The sequence below is a fragment of the Apostichopus japonicus genome, chromosome 17, assembly GCF_037975245.1.
Source record: "Apostichopus japonicus isolate 1M-3 chromosome 17, ASM3797524v1, whole genome shotgun sequence".
NCBI lineage: Eukaryota > Metazoa > Echinodermata > Holothuroidea > Aspidochirotida > Stichopodidae > Apostichopus > Apostichopus japonicus.
The window spans coordinates 5,023,995-5,044,141 of record NC_092577.1 but is presented as its reverse complement, the minus strand read 5'-3'; the positions used below and the strand labels follow the sequence as shown (position 1 = coordinate 5,044,141).

General features: G+C 38.2%; 2 protein-coding genes across 7 annotated transcripts in view; both read right to left on the bottom strand.

Annotated features, from left to right (window-relative positions):
* LOC139954655 (kinesin-like protein KIF13A) overlaps positions 1 to 6,136 on the bottom strand; it is a 79,214-nt gene extending 73,078 nt beyond the window's left edge. For all 6 annotated transcript variants that reach the window (XM_071954552.1, XM_071954551.1, XM_071954556.1 and 3 more), the window contains exons 1-2: positions 5,901 to 6,136; positions 3,899 to 3,989 (exon numbers count right to left, since the gene is read on the bottom strand). In XM_071954552.1, coding sequence (XP_071810653.1) covers positions 3,899 to 3,989; positions 5,901 to 5,958 — 149 coding nt within the window. In that variant the 5' untranslated portion in view covers positions 5,959 to 6,136. The remainder of the gene's footprint in view (positions 1 to 3,898; positions 3,990 to 5,900) is intronic.
* A 5,270-nt stretch (positions 6,137 to 11,406) lies between these two features.
* The window catches only part of LOC139954646 (60S ribosomal export protein NMD3-like), a 12,253-nt gene continuing 3,512 nt past the window's right edge, over positions 11,407 to 20,147 (bottom strand). The window contains exons 5-12 of the mRNA XM_071954536.1: positions 19,243 to 19,412; positions 18,434 to 18,530; positions 16,982 to 17,099; positions 15,821 to 15,972; positions 14,725 to 14,886; positions 13,788 to 13,927; positions 13,323 to 13,393; positions 11,407 to 12,304 (exon numbers count right to left, since the gene is read on the bottom strand). Of these exons, the coding sequence (XP_071810637.1) occupies positions 12,129 to 12,304; positions 13,323 to 13,393; positions 13,788 to 13,927; positions 14,725 to 14,886; positions 15,821 to 15,972; positions 16,982 to 17,099; positions 18,434 to 18,530; positions 19,243 to 19,412 (1,086 nt within the window). The 3' untranslated portion in view covers positions 11,407 to 12,128. The remainder of the gene's footprint in view (positions 12,305 to 13,322; positions 13,394 to 13,787; positions 13,928 to 14,724; positions 14,887 to 15,820; positions 15,973 to 16,981; positions 17,100 to 18,433; positions 18,531 to 19,242; positions 19,413 to 20,147) is intronic.

Genomic DNA, 20,147 nt, shown 5'->3' with positions numbered 1-20,147 from the left:
TGTATGCACGGTACTGTAATTCTCAGCTCAGCCACATATTTCCATGACGAGCTTGCTATATATCAGGGCAAAACATTTTTTCCGGTTGACAACCAGGCCTTACATTTCGGTTTTCCGGACAGCAAACGCGGTTGTCCGAAAAATGTAGCAAACATTGCAACGACCCAATATGTACAATGTATGAGAGATGTATACACCTATGTAAGGCCTATGTAAGGTGAATAGAAGACCGGTTTTATCAAGGGATACCAATGTATCGTTTTAACCTATTTATGGGGGAGGGGGGTTTAGTTACGATGCAATATGACTCTGATGGGAACAACTAGAGATGACCTCAACAGATGATTCTGGTTGTCTCAACAGAAATTCCATCGTATAACTCTCGGACTAGACTACCAATTGAAAATTCATCAGCACTTCAACGACGTTGACAGTCTGCAGTTTGAACGGTCTGTAGTATTAAACTGTAATCCAAATAAATAGTTTACATGTTTAGATATTTATCCAATATCCTTAACTATATTGACATTCAATTCTGGTAGATTCTACTACGGCCTGATATTGGATATCCTGTTTCCTTCCCATTCATCTTTAGACTGATGAGCCATCCAAACTTTATCACGAAGGATTATATCCTGTTTCATAAAGGCCTGCTGCTGGGCCAATTGCATAATTTACTTATATATGAGATCAGGTAAAAATGTACAACTTTATTACACAATTTACAAAAGTTCTGTGTGACACAGTGACTGTTCATTTTTTTATTATCAGGTCATAAATCAAATATGGTATAGGGTGATCTGGAATCTGTCCAAGTATAATTCTTTGTAAACAATAGTCATTATCAAATCAACAAATAAGTGTCTTTAAAAATGGAATCCAGAAATAGGCTACAGTATATACATATTTTAACAACTTTCTGCCTGAAATTTAAGCCCTTTTTTTGTTAATTGAGGCACATACAGGGTGATCGACTCTGAACTTTTCATTCTACGATTTTTTATAGTATTGTGTCAAAGGAAGCCAACAATCACAGGAAGCTATTCCGTGAACTGCTTTATAAACTTGTGTGAGAAGCCACTGTCAGAGGTTACAGGCAGTATTTATAAAGCCTCCATTTTCATTGTGCCAAAAATAATCATAAAAATTCAAAAAAGTACTTTGCCTCTTTCAGAGAAGCCATTAACCTTCAAAGTAATGCTGAGACATACATTAGTGTTAAACTACTGAGCAACAATATGATATATGTCAGTAGATTATTAATTTTTATACAAGTTTCAGTGATAGATAATGTGTTGAAACCAGTGGCAGTATAATTAGGTGAACTTACAAAACTGAGCTTGAAAATGTGACTAAAATGTTATTTAATTTTCTAGCATATTTGAAAGGGCTTACAGGCCGGGCAAGGGGGAAGGGGGAGGGGAGGGGGAGGGAGAGGGAGGTGGAGGGGAGGGAAGGGGATGGGGTTTTGGTGGTAAGACATCTATCACCATAGAAACCTCAGAATTTCTCGGTGATCAACGTGAAGTGCAACCTATGTGTATGTCATACTTGTAATAATTATTGTAAATTTATGTTATAAATTCCAACCATAAAATATAATATTCACTTTTCTATTTGGCAACACCATAATCAGAATTAAAATTAGAGGTATTGAATAATCAGCACTAATTAATTAACTTAACTTATGCTTCAGCTCCAAGCAAGTTCATGCGCTGTTATGCCACATATGCTCTAAAGAGCTACAGTATGTTACCCTTTACCAACTTTTATGACCTGCATACAGTAAAGGTCAAACCTGTATCTAAATCTGTCTTCATCTATTGCTGGAATTTTACTTCCAGTTCATCCAACTGGGAATCATGTTAAAGGTGTAGTAAAAGTTCCACAACCCCCCCCCCCCTTCTACTGGTTCAGTTAATTTACGAGCCACTGGTGATTTGGGACAGGTACCTGGGAAACCTAAGACACTGACCATAACAATTAATATCCAGCCCAAGCCATTACAGGTAATTACCCTGTCAAGAAGATCAAAACTTTCCCTTACAGTACATTTTATCCTCCATTTTTCTGTGTACATATATAGATATATTCATACAAGTAAATGAAGGGAGAACAAAATTCATGTGTCTATTCTTCCATAATGTCCGTAATTTGGGGATATTTCCTGTCAAATGTCAAAATTAAAAGAGTGTTTAAAGGATGAATAATTATTCTTTTCTAAATATTGTTGAATAAGAATTATGTCTAGAGCTCATAACTTAGTATTCTGCACTTTTCCCAAAGACAGCTATCTCTAGGATGGGGGAGGGGGAATGAGGGGAGGGTTGGGTTGGAAGGCATTGGGGATACATACTTGTTGGATTTTGTCCATCCTGGGGGGGGGGGGCTTAAGAGAGATTGCTTCAAGGTTAGAGGGTTGGTTAAGATGCAAAATTGTGCTCCTCATCTCTCATAAATATTGTAACTACAGTATGTACAGTACATTATGGGAAGTGCAAGTTTAAAATCTAAATAAAACTTGGGGCCGGGGACGTTCCCCACACCCCACTGCTCCCCCTTACTAATAATGTTCCTTAGTAAAGTACTGATCAGATATTCCACGACGGAATACAGATATGTCTAATATTTCATTTTGAGGAAAAGAGAGGCAGGCATCAACCGTTGATAACCCACTTGTTAGCAGTCACATACATGTTTAAAGACCTCAAAAAAAGATCTCAAAAATTATGATTATGTATAAATTCTATACTATCTACCACTAGTCTTGCACTGTTAGTATCTATACTAAATTCTGTATGAGATTCTATACTATCTACCACTAGTCTTGCACAGTTAGTATCTATACTAGATTATGTATAGGTTCTATACTATCTACCCCTAGTCTTACACAGTTAGTATCTATCATAGATTCTGTATATAGATTCTATACTATCTACCACAAGTCTTGCACAGTTAGTATCTATACTAGATTCTGCATAGATTCTATACTATCTACCACTAGTCTTACACAGTTAGTATTTATACTAGATTCTGTATAGATTCTATAGTATCTACCACTAGTCTTACACAGTTAGTATCTATACTAAATTTCTGTATGAGCTTCTGTAGTATCTACCACTAGTCTTGCACAGTTAGTAGATCTATACTAGATTCTGTAGAGATTCTATACTATCTACCACTAGTCTTGCACAGTTAGTATCTATACTAGATTCTGTATAGATTCTATACTATCTACCACTAGTCTTGCACAGTTAGTATCTATACTAGATTCTGTATAGAGTCTATACTATCTACCACTAGTCTTGCACAGTTAGTATCTACAGTATACTAGATTCTGTATAGATTCTATACTATCTACCACTAGTCTTGCACAGTTAGTGATCTATACTGAATTCTGTATGAGATTCTGTATGTAGTATGTAGCAATAGTCTTACACAGTGAGTACCTATTAGATTCTATTCTGTGTAGATTCAGTAATATATATAGTCTCAAGACTCCAGAAGGACGCTTCAGCAAAGGTTTCTTTAAGAGACGCATTAAGACATACTGCTAAACCAGTAGTAGGAAGGCCCGTGACTACCTTGCTTGGAAAAATAAAGTCGCAATTCAAGGACATTAATATCAACAATTTCGAGGGAAGCAATAAACCTTGTGCAAGATTGTGATACGTGGCGGAGGTTAATCACTGAGCATGTCGGATCTAGACGAGACTCAACTTTCTACTACTACTCAAGTGCACAGTGAGTATCTACAGATATTAAAACATCCCCAATACAACTTGTACTTGTAAATAGGTCTGTAGAAGTGAGTACCAGAATAGACAACGATACCAGTATGCGAGCACAAAGATCAAACTTGCTACAAGCATGCCCTGTACCACAAGAGGTGTTTTACCTGTCTGAAGACTTTGAACCGCTGGAAACTGGCTTCAAGATAGTTTGATTCTTATCCATATCCACACAACATTTTGTTCCCATGTCTTTTTCTGAAAGAGAAACATCAAAAATTTATATAGTGATATGCCTGGGATAAAATAAAAATCACAGAACTTTGCAAAAATTGCGGTATAGGCTCCAGTTTGCATATGCTACAGTGTGTTAGGATAATAGTTCTCGTCCCCCTGCAGGTAAGCTCATGCCTGTTTATATTATAATGTTTCTAAAAGCAGTTAATTTAACAATAACAACCATCACGAAGAAAATGCACTGCGACTCATCGTCAGTTGAAAATATTTCTGTGATAGGGTGAAAATTCATTCATACTTTTCAACTGATATTTTTTATCTTGTATTAACAACATAATTATTCAGGTCAAACTTCTGACGGTAGGTTTCAAGGCCAGCATTTTTGGACAAATTCATTATATTGGAATATTTCCCTAAATATACTTTAAATAGTCTAGTAACACATCTAGTCTTTTTTTATTTGTCAAAGAAACTTGTAAATTTATTTCCATGGACTTGAGGATTTTACCAAATACCTTTTATTGTATGAAAAAGTAATTTTAGAAATATTGGGACTGAAATTCATTCAAAAATGGGTAGAAGGATATACGTTTTTAGGGTATAGTATATCCAGTAACAGATATAAACATTGTTACACACAATGATGCAGTAGAATGTAACACCTAAATAGGAGCTTTGACAACAAATGTTCTTTTTTGCTTATTTCTATACTTTTGGGGGAACTGATCATCAAAGATTAAATTTGATTTGAAGCCATCACATCACATCTATAACAGCCCTGGTTAGACTGCTCATGACTATTAGTTAGCAACTTCACCAGTGAAAATCCTCCAAAATCAAATTTTTCATGAGCTGTACAATCTTCTTTTCCTCTCACCATATTTTGATCTAGATAACTGTTAATTTCTTGAACTTTTATCTGCATAATATTTTTTGGTCTCATCTTGTGGTGAGAATATAAATTTCTCCCAAATTGTTATCTATTTCGAGCGAATTCCAGAAGCAATCCACACTGTGTAAGAGGACTGTGCCATAATTGATACTGGTACCGTACCATTGAATCAAGAAGCCTCTGCTACAGAGCCCATGGATATTGGCCAGTTTCTTCAATTTTTTTGTCAAAATATGGAAAATGTAGATGCATATCTTGTTTAAATCACATTGTAAGAGCTAGATATAGAAATTGGAGAAACTGATTCAACAATGAGTGAAAGGTTCTCATGTTTTAATAAAGTCTTGAGTTCAAATTTAGTGTGTCCCTGGCTCTAGTATGCTGTATTGCTATGCCTTGGCTAATTTGAATCTACACTACAACCTGAAATCATTTGTTCTAGGCCTCATCAGGGCATATTTTTGGTGGGCAAATTGCTATGCAAGTGCACTGATGCATAGCAATCTTTGTGAACAGAAACAAATTTCAGAGATTGCTACATATGCAAAATTTGGGTACTGAATTGTTCCTTGCTATTGCTTGATATATGCCAAAGAAGGCCAAGGCAGAAGGCTTTATTTAGGTCTAGCCCTTTCTAGGCTACTGTAAGTCTAACATCCTAGAGCTACATTTGGGGTTTGGCCTTACATTAAGTTATGCATTGCAAATGCAAAGCTATGGCAAGGTAATGTTTACATTACAATGAAACATGGTAACGATGTAAGCTAGTTACAAGGGCATAACTGAAGTTTCTACTGTAGAATTACATAATTCCGACCATCCTAAACCAAGGACAACGTAACTTTGTTGCATTCATAGACCCCGACCCGATGCCTATTAATTATTACATCATAACACAAACACAACCACTGTATCTTCATAGTTAGGCGTAAACATGACACCATCGCAGGCGCGACTACGGTTAGGCCTAACTTGGCATAGTTACGATAGTCTACATAATACTGGCCTAGCAGTATATAGTATATTACTATCACATTTACCTCTTTTATTGAAAGGCCTCACGCGAACAGCCACCTGTACTTTGATTTTCGCGGACATGGTGGAATTTTTGTAAATACAACCATCCGATTCTTCGTTTACTTCATAAAATCAACGCTTATTCCGTTTCATTTTCCAGTAGTTTCGTGGACACGAATGGTAAAATCCCTCTTCGTGTAAGATCTTTTGATGACGTCTAGCCTGGGACTTGTCTACAGTGTGTAGGTCATCAACTGGCAATAAAACTATCACTGGTTGCCAGAAACAGCCATTCAAAACAGCCTAGGTGAAAATAGCCAAATTCAGAGGCAGTTAGCACTTGCATCATGCGTTTGTCTGTTCACACCACAACATTTTGGAAGCAGAGAAAAACCGTAAACTAGAACGAAATAAAGAACGGTGCTAAAATAGTCCGACAGATACGTATATCTGAGGTCAAGGTCAGCTCAGGTCCCATAGGTCCAATCTCAAAGCCTACATATAAGTAGCACGATTTTGCTCATGGGGTTCGTCAAAATGCATTATATGAATATCCCAGTCGACCAAGTCGTCAGCCCCTCCCCGGGCCCCACGTACTCACATCCTAAATAACATTCCTGGTTACGACAACTTGGGTAAAACTATTCCTAAGCTACACGTGCCTCACTATAATAGCTTAGGAATGCATTCACGGGAGGTTGAAGATCCTTTGCTTTCGCTTACATTGTGAGTGAAACTTGTACATAGGCTTAATTAGGGTGTGAAGACTCGCGCAAAAAAAAACGTCTAATGCCGGTAATCTGACCTAGTTTCGAATGAGGTGTAATATAAGTGTTAGACACCACCACCATCAATCCCAGAAAATACACACACAGCTTGCTACCGTCGGTGATTTTTGACACTAGTGTACAGTCAGTATATACAGCTGCGGTCATTACCCACAGCACAGTGTACAAACGATACAGCGATGGAAATCTCAGGTCCAGCTAAAGATGAAAAGGTATCACGTTCCATATCACTCTCTGCATTTTGTAGCGACAAGAGGAAAGCTTCACTTGCAAGAAAACGGAAAGTTAACTTTTTAAAGATGGCGGCATGCTGTTTCGGACGAGTCTTCAATGCCTTTAATCCGAAGACGTCTTCGGTTTAGGGACTTAAGTTTTTGACGATATTGGAAAGAATTAGCCTGCACAACATTTGCTGTGATTGGTAAAACACTCTACCACTACCTGTGGTGGCATACCGGGACGACAGGGGGAAGGAAATCCTCTTCAGTGGCGATGAACGGGATACTGGGACCGTGGTGTGACCCCCCCCCCCGTTCCCGGCCACCACACACACGTTTGTGAAAACCTGAAGGTTTCATAAATAAGGAGCATCCCCCAAATTTGATAATAGAAGAGTACCTACCTACCATTTCTTAATGAAACGGATCTCACCCATTTTTTGTGGACTCCAAAAAGCCCTCCTGTGAATCCCAAACATATGTGATACGTGAATACATAGGAATCTTCCTCTGTTATTCTTTGGGTGTGTGTGGCGGGGGGGGGGGGGTGAGGTAGACCAATCTTTGTGGATATCCCCGTCAAGTTAATGACAAACTTTATACTGCCCTCGAAGTTCGCCAACACCCCTCCCCTCCCCTTCCACCCTCCCATCTCCCATCCCCCTGAGATTCAGCCCTCTTTCGTCACCTCTGGATCCCTGAGGAAGTAATGGGATACTTTTGTGCCACAAAATCACAAGGAATAATGAAATTACAGCAAAAATAGGATGCTGCTTCTTCATGAAAACATGCAAGAACAGACTTGTACAGGGAATTCATATAGTTGACTGTCAGCCACGTGTGATTATGTTGAATTTCGTCGCATAATATTATTTAAAGTTAGCAGGAAAATTGCTATATTTCACTCTGATTTTAGCCTATTTGGACTCATTTAGCTGTCCATGTGCGTTTTTCCCCCTCAAAATTAATGTTGAATATTTCTTTGTTTGACGTATAGCTTTGTCAGGTCGCGTGTATGATCGACTACGAGCGGTGATTCTTGGCGCAGTTAACGAATTTTGATTGAAAAACGGGACGAAACAAAGGATAAACTCCCAAATCCTTTGGCCTTGGAAACTATTGACGCGTGATAAGGTTGTACTCAGAACCACACGAACCCTTGTCATTTTCACCTTGATGTAAGAAGGTTGCACTTTTACAACTACTTTCCGAAAAGGGGGTGTTCCGAGGAAATAGAGGGCGCTAATGCCAATTACAAACATAGCGTATCGATCACTCAATCGTACCAATCATTGGTCACTAGCTGAGATAAGTCTTGCTGTATTTCTAGTGTCCTTCATAATGCTAACCTTCATACAGTAATGTTATATTGTATTAATCTTATACAAACATATGGAATTGAACAATTGAATTTCAGATCATTTGAAATTACGAAGAGTTAAGTTTAAACAAAATAGCGAGAACATCAACTATGACATTAATTAGTACTTTCAGAATGGTATAAAAAAACACAAAGAGTAGAACATACAGTGAAAAGATAATTGGATGATTGAGAGACTAAGAATTTTTAAGAAGAAAACTTGTGGAAAAGAATTTCCCGGAGAGCAAAGGAAACTGGTAAAAATAACTTAAAAGGATTAAGGGCCGGCGGGAGTTACCAACGTACCGGGAAGCTGAAAGCGTGGACTAATATGGCATTTCTTTTCCATTTTCGATACAATGATCATTTAGATTTTGTGCCGCAAGAAGAAAAAACTTTTTTTCCCACCATTTTAACAAAACCTTACATCTAGAGATAAACTTTAAAGTTTTCACCAATTAATATTCTAAAATTTGCTCAATGGTTCACTTAACAGAATATACTAGACAGAGCCACTGATAATCAAACTTGTACTTTTCCTTTAAAGGCATTGAAGACTCGCCCCAAACCGCGTGCCGCCCTCTGAAAAAAAAAAATTAACTTTCCGTTTCTTGCAAGTGAAGTTTTTATTCTTGTCGCTACAAAATGCAGACAGCAATGAAACGTGATACCTTGTAACCTTTTATCTAGACCTGAGATGTCCATCGCTGCTATGTACACTGTGCTGTGGGTATTGTATTGTATTGACTGTACACTAGTGTCTAATTAATGACGGTAGCAAGCTGTGTGTGTATTTTCTGGGATCGATGGTGGTGTCTAACACTTCTGTTACACCTCATTCGAAACTAGGTCAGATTACCGGCATTAGACGTTTCTTTTTGAGCGAGTCTTCACACCCTTTAACTGTCACTCCCAGAGCATCCATTCATCACTTTGACAGTTTGAGTATTTAATTTGGGACCTGCTCACATATCTAGAAATACTTTATGGATTTTTAGCCTCCAATAAAATACTTCCTGAAAACTGTAGCAATTCATAGCATCCTAAAATTAAACAGCGGACATAACTGAGATGACCTTCAAACCACGTTTGATCCCGTCAAGAGTTTTACACCAAAGGTACTTTAAATACAGACGACTCCATCATCATCTTCATGATCATCGACTTCATCATCGTCGTTATACTTCCGGGAGTAACAGAGGTTTTAACCAATCAAAAGGTTCAAAACTTGTACAGGACAAAATTAATAACGAATTATTAACCATTTCAATTAATGGTTCAAAGCCAATAAATTATCTTTAAATATTGATAAAACAAATTTTGTTGTATTTGGAATGTATAGCAAAAATTTTTTTTTTCTTCACTAAATCTTCTTAAGTTATCAGATCTAATCCACTTGAATTTTGCTATTTTTACTGTTGAAGTAACACAAGGGCATGTACCATTTTCATTCAACAATTTCTTTGAACATAATTATCAGGCGCACAACTATATACAGAACCAGACAAAACACAAACATACATTGTTATCCCTGCAAAGAAAACATTGCCCTATTAAATGTATGAAACCATTCAATAACTGTTTGGAACTCCCTATCAGGTGATTTGAAATCTACAAGCTCACTTCTACTCTTTAAAAAACAACTAAGACCCTTCTAAACAACTATTGATATTTGTATTATGTCATGTACCTTTTTTCAGGCAAAAATTTCAACATATGTTGGGTGAGGGTAGGAATGGGAGGTTTTAGGGCGGGCTTTTAGCTGGGAGTTATGGGTGGGGAAACGTGGTAAAGTCGTGGCAGGGGTCGGGAGGTTTGAGTGGGGTCAGGGACATGGTTTTTCTTTTATTGTTATTATTTGTTTGTTTCTAGTTTAGAGATATATATTGTTGTATATTTTCATTGTTAAGTATAGGGAGTGCTCTACTCGGTAAGCCATAAAGGTTTTTTAGAGCACTTCCTTTCACAACTCTTTGTATTTTTGTTACTTTATATGTGCTTATTATTGTTGTATTATGACATATACTACCTTTGATTATTACAAGTAGTTCTTATTTAGGATTGCTGCCCTCTGTTCTTAAGAACAGTATGTTTATTTGGGTGTGCTGTTAGTGACTGCTATCTTCTACCAGATGTAATGATATGACAACAACACGAGAAAGAAAGCAGAATTAAACAATGTATTAAACATCTTTTGTAAGAAGATAAAAGTTAATACATCAATTATTATCACCTAAATGTTGTGAGAAAACAAATAAATAAATGAAATGAGATGAAAGTATAAGTTATTGTTTAACTGGTTGTTTACTGAAACAGCTGACGTTAACTGACGCATATCAACGAGAAGAAATTATCTATGGCACAGAAGGGCAAACTGCAGCCAGCTGTTTTCTTCCCAAGGCCAGGGAGGTCTTCAAAACACTGTTAATGAGACCTGCAGTACTACTTATGTCCATAGTCACTCATCATGTGACTAAGGACAAACTCTCAAGTCCCTGCCTAGATTTTCTCTAGTCAGGTCTAACCCAGGTTGTTCCACATTTGTCAACTTTCTCCTATCACAGGCCCCATAAATTTTGTTGTAGTTATCAGTAATAACTATCGAAAAAAATATTAAATCAAAAACAGAGTCTGCTCGTCTTACCCAGAGATATTAATAAAAAAGAAAAACAGAACAAGAAAAGACAAACAGAGGCAAATTATTCAAGAAGTTGATGTCATCTTATTTTTTTTATCAATATTGTTTGGCTTTATCTTGATATTATTGTTATTAATCCAATAACATTTGATAAATCCATGATTACAATTAATTTAACTGACATAAGCTAAAATTACAGAATAGCATTTAATTTTGACTACTTGTCAAAAAATGTTTTTATTGATAACATTGTTTTGAGGCAAAATTATTTAAACCAACATATTCTCATGGATTCCTTCCAGGTAGTTCTGCTGTATTCAATTTAAAATGACAATAATCCTCCACCCCCTGTGCGCCCGCCCCCCCCCCCAATAAATGTCTGCTATCAGAGGACCTGAAATGCACCAACTTTCATTGTGCCCTCTGCAGTTGACCAAAGCCACAAAATGGTGTTTGATGCCTTTCATAGTCTCCCCTCCCCACCCCTGCCCCACTCCCTCTCCCCACTCCCTCTCTTCACCCCTTCCCTCCCTAAAAGACTTGACTCCACTCTTCTTTGATGGACCCAAGCAAGCAGACTTAGAGATGACTGTCCCGGGAGAAGAAACAGTTGTTAAGAAACAACTGGATGACCGATAGACAGTTAAGTGGAAGAATGCCACGGTTCTACAGAAACAATCCAGGGAATTACACCAGGCAGCTAGATATGTTATTGTCACACTCATCCCAGCTCCTGATACCACTATTGAAGCATTACCATGAGGAAATTCAATATGAAACTTCAAATACTAGCAAACAAAACCATATCAGACTTTTATCATTACCATGGAAACGACATGACTCATCCATATGCACATGCTCACAAAGACTTTACAGACTGGGTATATCTCAATCGGGTCTGTATCTCTGAGGGTTGCTGGGAGTTTAAGCCATCCCTCCAGGAAATTCCATACGTAAACTTCAAATACTAACAAACAAAAGCATATCAGATTTTTATCGTTACCATGGAAACGACATGACTCATCCATATGCACATGCTCACAAAGACTTTACAGACGTCAGCATATCTCAAATCGGGTCCTTATCTCCGAGGGTAGCCTAGAGTTTACGCCATTCCTCCAGGAAATTCCATATGAAAACTTCAAATACTAACAAACAAAACTATCAGACTTTTATCATTACCGTAGAAACGACTTGACTCATCCATATGCACATGCTCACAAAGACTTAACAAACATCGGTATATCTCAAATCGGGTCTGTATTTCCGACGGTCTCCATCCCTTCGGGAGCGGGAGCAGCAGCGCCCCCTAGTTCTTCCCCGTCCGATATGTTCAAGTCGTCCATCATCTCCTGCAGACTGATCTGCGGAGCGTCTTCGTCTCCGCTCTCGCTGACTTCCACCGATACCATCTTACTCCGATCTGTCAGGTCAAGAAAACGGTGAGGGGAAGGGGTAGGGGGGAAGGGGAAAGAGATGTTATTAAAATAAATTCAACCTTGAAATTGATAGCAGAGAGATTGTTCTTTCAGAATAATGTATTAAAATAAAATTGTGAGTTCAAGTCGTACAAATGCTAGCAGTCTAAATCAGCAAGTGTTAAAGTAGTATAAGTTACAAGAAAATTTGAGAAGGGAGAAAAAAAATAATCATCAATTGTTCCTAATATTCTGAAACTGAGGCAAGTTTCCTTTGGCTGGCCAGGACCTGTATCTTCAGTCCCATTTATGATAGATGTCATCAGTTAGATTAAATCAGTTAGATTGATTGATTACATCTATCTCTACCTTCCACATACTGGTTATATCAATTCTCCACCTACCTATTATTGGATGAATCTATATGTCTGTTAACCACTTAACGGTTACATCTATATTTACATATCTATCGACCAATTATTGGCTGTATCTATGTCTAGTAACCGCTTACTGGTTACATCTATCTGTGTATAATGTCTATCTAACATATAACTGGTTCAATCCGATCACTTACATACGTAGATGTTCCAGTAACCATTTACCAGTTACATCTATCTGTCAAGAGGTCTATCTAACATATAACCGGTTCAACCCGATCACTAACATACGTAGATGTTCCAGTAACCATTTACCAGTTACATCTATCTGTCAAGAGGTCTATCTAACATATAACCGGTTCAACCCGATCACTAACATACGTAGATGTTCCAGTAACCATTTACCAGTTACATCTATCTGTCAAGAGGTCTATCTAACATATAACCGGTTCAATCCGATCACTAACATACGTAGATGTTCCAGTAACCATTTACCAGTTACAACTATCTGTCTATGAGGTCTATCTAACATATAACCGGTTCAATCCGATCACTAACATACGTAGATGTTCCAGTAACCATTTACCAGTTACATCTATCTGTCTATGTCTATCTAACATATAACCGGTTCAATCCAATCACTTACCGACGTAGATGTTGACGTTCTTCCGATATTCTGGATCTTCTTCCAGGTCCTCCAGGAAGCCCATGTAATCTCTAGAAACACAAAAACAAAAATTGTGTTTACTTGTAATTTCCCCTCTTATTTGATGTTTCCATATTTTATATTCATGATACAACATGAAAAGAAAAAGACAAGAACTGAGTGCCCATTTTCATAATCTTTAATAAAAGCTATAACAAATTAATTAATCAGAACTGTTTACAATCACAACTCTCACCCCCCCCCCCCCAAAACAAAGGAAAGTTTTCTTTTCTGATCTTGTTCGACCTTGTCTCTGTCATCAAAGTAGACCTTCCCCAAAATGCAAAGGAACTTTCCTCTGATCTTGCTCAACTTTGTCAGTCAATGCTTGGAATCTACCAAGTAGACCAGGCTCAAGTTTTCCAACAATATTATGACTTGTAAGTCTGACTGTTGTCCTCTTACCTCTGTGCTCCCTCCACATCCATAATCTCTTCCTCCTTGGTCAGCGTCTTCAGCTTCCATTTCCTCTTCTGCTGACGTTTCTTGCGATCGCCGAAAACCTTCTTCACCAAGACCACGTCAGGCAGAGCGTCTGGTCGAACCTGTGAAATAATTTTAAACCCGAGCTATTACCCGTACATCCCGTTAACTTCTTCTGCGAGGCTCAACCTATGTTTCCTTTTAAGAAATCGCTCCGACCACTTGCAACTCTCGGTCACTGGGCAGGCCTGGATGTGATTTGCTTACTGATTGACTCAACACAAGTCATTTTCTTTAGCCACATCGTGTACTGATAACTGATATGTCATCTACAAGACCTTCCATTTATACCAAATTGCCGGCAGATATCTTAGAAATAAACCAGAAAGCCAGTAAGCTTATTGTGATTCCTTGCCAATTGATATGTTAACTTATCATGTTTACAAGCAAGTTTTAGCAAAAATCAAGTCAGGCTCTTCCCCCCTAATAATGTGCATCATATCACATTGAACATACATTATCATGTACCCACTATCTACCAACACCTTCACACAAAGTATGATTCAATTCTGAAAAGGTTTACATTTGACCCTGTGACCTCATTTATATTCTTGAGATAGCACCAAAATCATAAGGGCTCTTCTACTCACTATGGCGCATCTATGTACCAAGTATGAATTCAATCCAACTTGCCATTGTTGAGTTATCGTGTTTACGAGCCAAGGTCGTCACATACACACACACACACATATACGCAATCACCATAGCATAGATTCCTTGAGCCTTCGGGCAAGGAATCAAAAACTAAAAATTTGCTAAAAGTGCAGATAGCTCTGTACAACATTCTTGTGAAAACAGGTCAACTGTTACGGTAATGTGAGGGATCATAACGCATATACATGGGGAATCTCTGACTCACTGTTTCCATGTGCTTGTTGTTGATGTTACTGGTGGTGACATCAAAGCCCAGGACGGTATCTCCGGCCTTCAGGAGGTGACCTAAATGTGACCTGCAGTGGTACTGCTGGTCTACTACACCCATGTCCTGAGTCCTCATCACCCAGACATCAGCCAGGAGATGCTGAGAAAATAAAGACAAGATTCAGTTACCTTATTGTAAAGTCAAAAGTAAAGATGGTAAAGGCAAGATGAAAAATCATCGGCCAGGAGATGCTGAGAAACTATAGACAAGATTCAGTTACCTTATTGTAAAATCGAAGGCAAATAAGGGGAGAATTCAACCTTTTATTATAAACGGCAAGGCGAAAATATCCAACAACTTCTTTGCTCATAATTCCTACTTTGCTCAAAAAAATTAAAGTCAAGTACAAAAAACTTTCAAAGCGATCGCATTTGTGACAGCCCTTTTGTAATGTATGACATACATTTCATTTTAGTAGTTTTATTATATTTTATGACTTTTTTGATAGACAATGGGACTTGGCAGGACTGCCAACCCGAGCAACCTTCAGTAAACAAAGTACCAAAGGGATTAAACAACGGTACATTTCAATTCAAATCTGTGAGATTCCTTAGTGTAGGTCAACTAATATATTCCAGCCATGAGATATAGGGAGATCAGACTCTGAACTGAATTCCTTCTTTTTAAGAGTTGGACAGGTCACCTGACATTACATGCACCAGGGATGAGCCTGGTGTAAAATAAAAATCACAGAACTTTGCAAAAATTGCGGTATAGGCTCCAGTTTGCATATGCTACAGTGTGTTAGGATAATAGTTTTTGTCCCCAAGGTAGAAAAGAAATCACTGATATTCCGCGAATTCGCGGAAAAAGCTCATGCCTGATGCATCCTACACACTATTCAGTTAATTCCAGATAGTCATACATGACTCGTTTGCACCATTAATCACAAAGTATATCCTATATCTTGATAAATCTTAGTCAAACAGAAGAGGAGAGAGCATGAAGGAACGAATAAAAAGGTTCTTGGCCAAAGCAGACACCTCAGATTTCTGGGGGGGAGGGGAGAGGGGGGGTTTTCCTAGAAATATACCTTTTTTGAGATTGTTCCATGTCCAGCACCCAACTTTCTACCGTTATCCTCAATCCTCTCCACCTGCAACACGGTGTATTCCGTTAGGTGCTTTTGATCGGCAACCTCAACGAATGGTGTCCTCCAGTAAGCCTGAGCGCTGATGTCGCATACTGTAAAGAAAGTGACAAGACCTTGATGGGACGAGATGGGATGGGATCGGGTTTTTAATGTGCTGCGGCAAAGGTGAGCTTTACACACACACATACTCATGACTCCACATCTTATTTTAATATCAGACAGCTTATATATTAAAATCACTAATATGGGATGGTATGGGAATTTTTAATGTGCTGCTGTATAGGTGAGCGCTTACACACTCACACAGACTTACACGCACATGCACTCACATCTCATTTTAATATCAGACGGCTTATATATTACAATCACTGATATGGGATGGTATGGGAATTTTTAATGTGCTGCTGTATAGGTGAGCGCTTACACACTCACACAGACTTACACACGCATGCACTCACATCTCATTTTAATATCAGACGGCTTATATATTACAATCACTGATATGGGATGGTATGGGAATTTTTAATGTGCTGCTGTATAGGTGAGCGCTTACACACTCACACAGACTTACACACGCATGCACTCACATCTCATTTTAATATCAGACGGCTTATATTTTACAATCACTAATATGGGATGGGATGGGAATGTTTAATGTGCTGCGGTATAGGTGAGCTCTTACACACTCACACAGACTTACACACCCATGTACTCACATCTCATTTTAATATCAGACAGTTTATATATTACAACCACTAATATGGGATGGGATGGGAATGTTTAATGTGCTGCTGTATAGGTGAGCTCTTACACACTCACACAGACTTACACACCCATGTTCTCACATCTCATATTAATATCAGACGGCTTATATATTACAATCACTGATAGCTCTACATAAAATTGTAATGCTTGTACATACAGTGCTACTATGAACACTGACATCTAGTCTTTCATCCCTTACAACAAGGGGGGGGGGGGGAAACACTCTTTGAGAAATTCTCACATTAATAGCTGATGGGGAGCATGTCTATTTTTAGCATTTCCTCAAAGAATGCTTTCCCTACAATGCAGACAGCTTTAGTCTCCCCCGTTACTTACACTGGAGTGTGTTTGGGTCGATAAACTGCATCACGCTGTTGACCCGGATACAGACGCAGATCTGACTCATGTTACCCAGTTGTCCTGCCAGCTTCTTTGGTAGACAGACAACTGTATCCTAAAAATTTGAATTAAAAATAAATGAAAACTTCTGCTGAAGGAGGAAAAATATCACACCTGCAACTTTGTGAGGCAGAAGTAATGTAGGAGTACAAAATGTCTCCAGATGGAGATTGCAGACTGGATTTATTGGTAAAAATGGTCAAGTTCAATCACTGTTGATTAATTTGTCTAAATAATAGACAATCATTAATGAGACCTTCTGATTTGAGTAGCAATTCCTTCTTCATCTGAGCTAGGCTACATGTAACTGACGGCCCAGATAAGTTTTAGTATAATATTCACCAACACGTCTTCATGTACTGGAGCCAGAGCAATCGATACTAGAAAGTTAACTTAAACCTAACCTAGGCCCAATGTTATTTATACATGTTATTATGTAGCCTAGCCTAGCAATGTATGTTATTATGTACAGCTTAGGCTCCCCTGTTACATATGCTAAAGTAAGAGATGGCACAGATGATAAATTGCTGAAATGCCCATCTGTTTGCTATTATGCCTTCTGATATTTACTGCGATGATTGCAAAACCTGTCTTCCAACCTCTATCAAACATTACTACATCCATCTGGAAGGCAGTTATTTTATGACCCAAACTTTCCTATACAGCCAAGTGTGCACATAGGACCCCTATAGCTTATCACTTACAATTCACATTGGGTGGCTATGTGACTATCCAATTTAAAGTTTTTGGCTCGTTTCGTATTGTTATTTCAAATTTGGAAGACAATTGCAGATTAGAAAATTCAGAATTCCCCTGGATGAAAAACCCACTTAACTCTAGCCTGACAGGAATCGTACCCAAACCCTTCCAAATGCTAGGATTCATTGGCAGGGATGTGCCCAGGATTTCCTGAGTGCCGGGTATACTGATCGCCGTCCTGGGGGAGGGTCTAAGGGGAGGAGGTGTCCCCCTCCCCTTTGAGAAATTTTTCGATTTTTGAAGGTGCTCAGATGCCAAATGCTGGCACTTGTGTAGCTTTAAAAGCACAAACACTAGTTTTGCTAACAATTCACATTTTTAAATTTTTTGTGTGAAATATATTGTTAGGAAAGTCAGGATTTTAGATGAAAATAATGCTTGGCGGGATTCACGATATTTAAGACAGTGCTGGGCGGTAATTTTTAGTGCTGGGCGGGGCCGCCCAGTGCCGCCCAGCGTGGGCACATCCCTGCATTGGTTATAATGAAACCACCTCCAGTCTACCACAGCACTGGTTCATAATGTGACCAGTTACAGCCACAAATCTCCAAGGGAGGTAATATTCCATATGGTCTTTCCAAATTTCGCTCTGAACAATCGTTACATGTGTAAAACGAGGCAAAAGCTTACCTTGTTTATAGGAGCAATCTCAACAGAAAAGGTATTCTTGTAGTTATAGTTGTTGCTATGGATATCATGTGAGACCAGCTCCTTGGCAGTCTTGTACCTGAAATATGAATATTCATTACAGGAATATTTAAAATTGCATGAATTTAACCCAAAAAATTAGTTTACCAATATAGATCAAATTGAAACAGACAGGGAAAAAAGACAGGTTGGTCATTTCACCACAAGGTGGATAATACCATGGGCATTACCACCAGGGATGAGCCTGGGGTATAAAAAAAAATCCCGGAATTTTGCAAAAATTGCGAAATAGGCTCCAGTTTGCGTATGCTACAGTGTGTTAGGATAATAGTTTTTGTCCCCGAGGTAGAAAAGAAATCACAGATATTTTGCGAATTTGCGGGAAAAGCTCATGCCTGTACCACACAGACAGGCCTGGTTCACCAAGCACGTTCAATGTCAAGCCTGAACCACCCCTCCTCTTCCTCCCCTACTCTCCCCCACCCCAAACAAAAATAAATAAATAAAAGTCTGTTCATGGTAAAGTCAGTAGACCCGTGTAATAGCTTGGCCGTTTGCCGACTGCCGTTCATGAAGATCAATTTTCACATTAAACCTTCCATTTGGTTGACATTCACAAAAACTCTATTACAGATAATCCAGAGCTAATTTTACTTTTGACCAATCTAAGTGGAACATTTCTCAAGTATCTCTAAAAAACTCATTTCTACTTTATGGAATAATACCAGACCAATCATAAAAGAAGAAAAATATGAACTTCATAAAAAAAATAATATAAATAATGATCTTACTTGCAAGGTACCATGTTCATGAAAAAGTCTGTCATTTTTCGTGCATGGTCGATTTGAGAGAAGAAGAAGTCGAGGCCGTTGTCGTGTTGTTTGATGTTAAGAGTGTTACGATGTATGCTGTGCTTCAGAATCAACTGTTCCAAGAAGAAAAAGGTCTTCTTATGCGAAACCTGAAGACAAACCAAGTTAGGAAGATTACATGGTTGGAGGAGAAATAAGAGCAACAATGGTAGTAATGGTATAAGAGAAAGGGGTGTGAATGATGGGGAGGGGGTGTAATGGGAAGTGCAAGATTGGGTTGATGGGGGGTGGGGTCAAAGCAACTTAAAGGATAGATATAACTAGCACCATTTTGTTGAAAGGTCGATGCCCTTGTAACTAACGAATAGATAGTCAGATTTGCCATGACACTGGTTGTCATTTTAGCAAAGTCAAGGCTGTTTAAAAGGGATTGGCAAGTGAAACAAAATAAAATACTGCTCAATTTTGAAAAAGTCTGGGAAAATTGCCTTGTGCACATGTTTAAGTCACAATGAAAACTTGTGAAAAGCAAGGACTCTCAAAAAATGAGGGATACCTGCAAAATGTGCAGAAAGCAACAACAATGAGTACTTTACATTTTGAAACTTTTTAGCCAGTTTAGAAGGTCTAGCAATCTGTAGGTAACGTTATAGCCTGTTTAGAAGGTTGCAGTTTTGTGTTTTTTAATTCATAAACACATTGAAATCAACTGTAAATATAACTTTAAACTTCACCTTCTCTATCTTGCATGAGAGTAAAAAATGAAAGACGTTTTCTCCTTTACATGCATAGAGTTAATGATGCTTCCGGTATATAAGTGTACTACACATTTATATTAGAAATTTTCAAACTACATGCATGATCAAGGCTAATGTCAAGATATG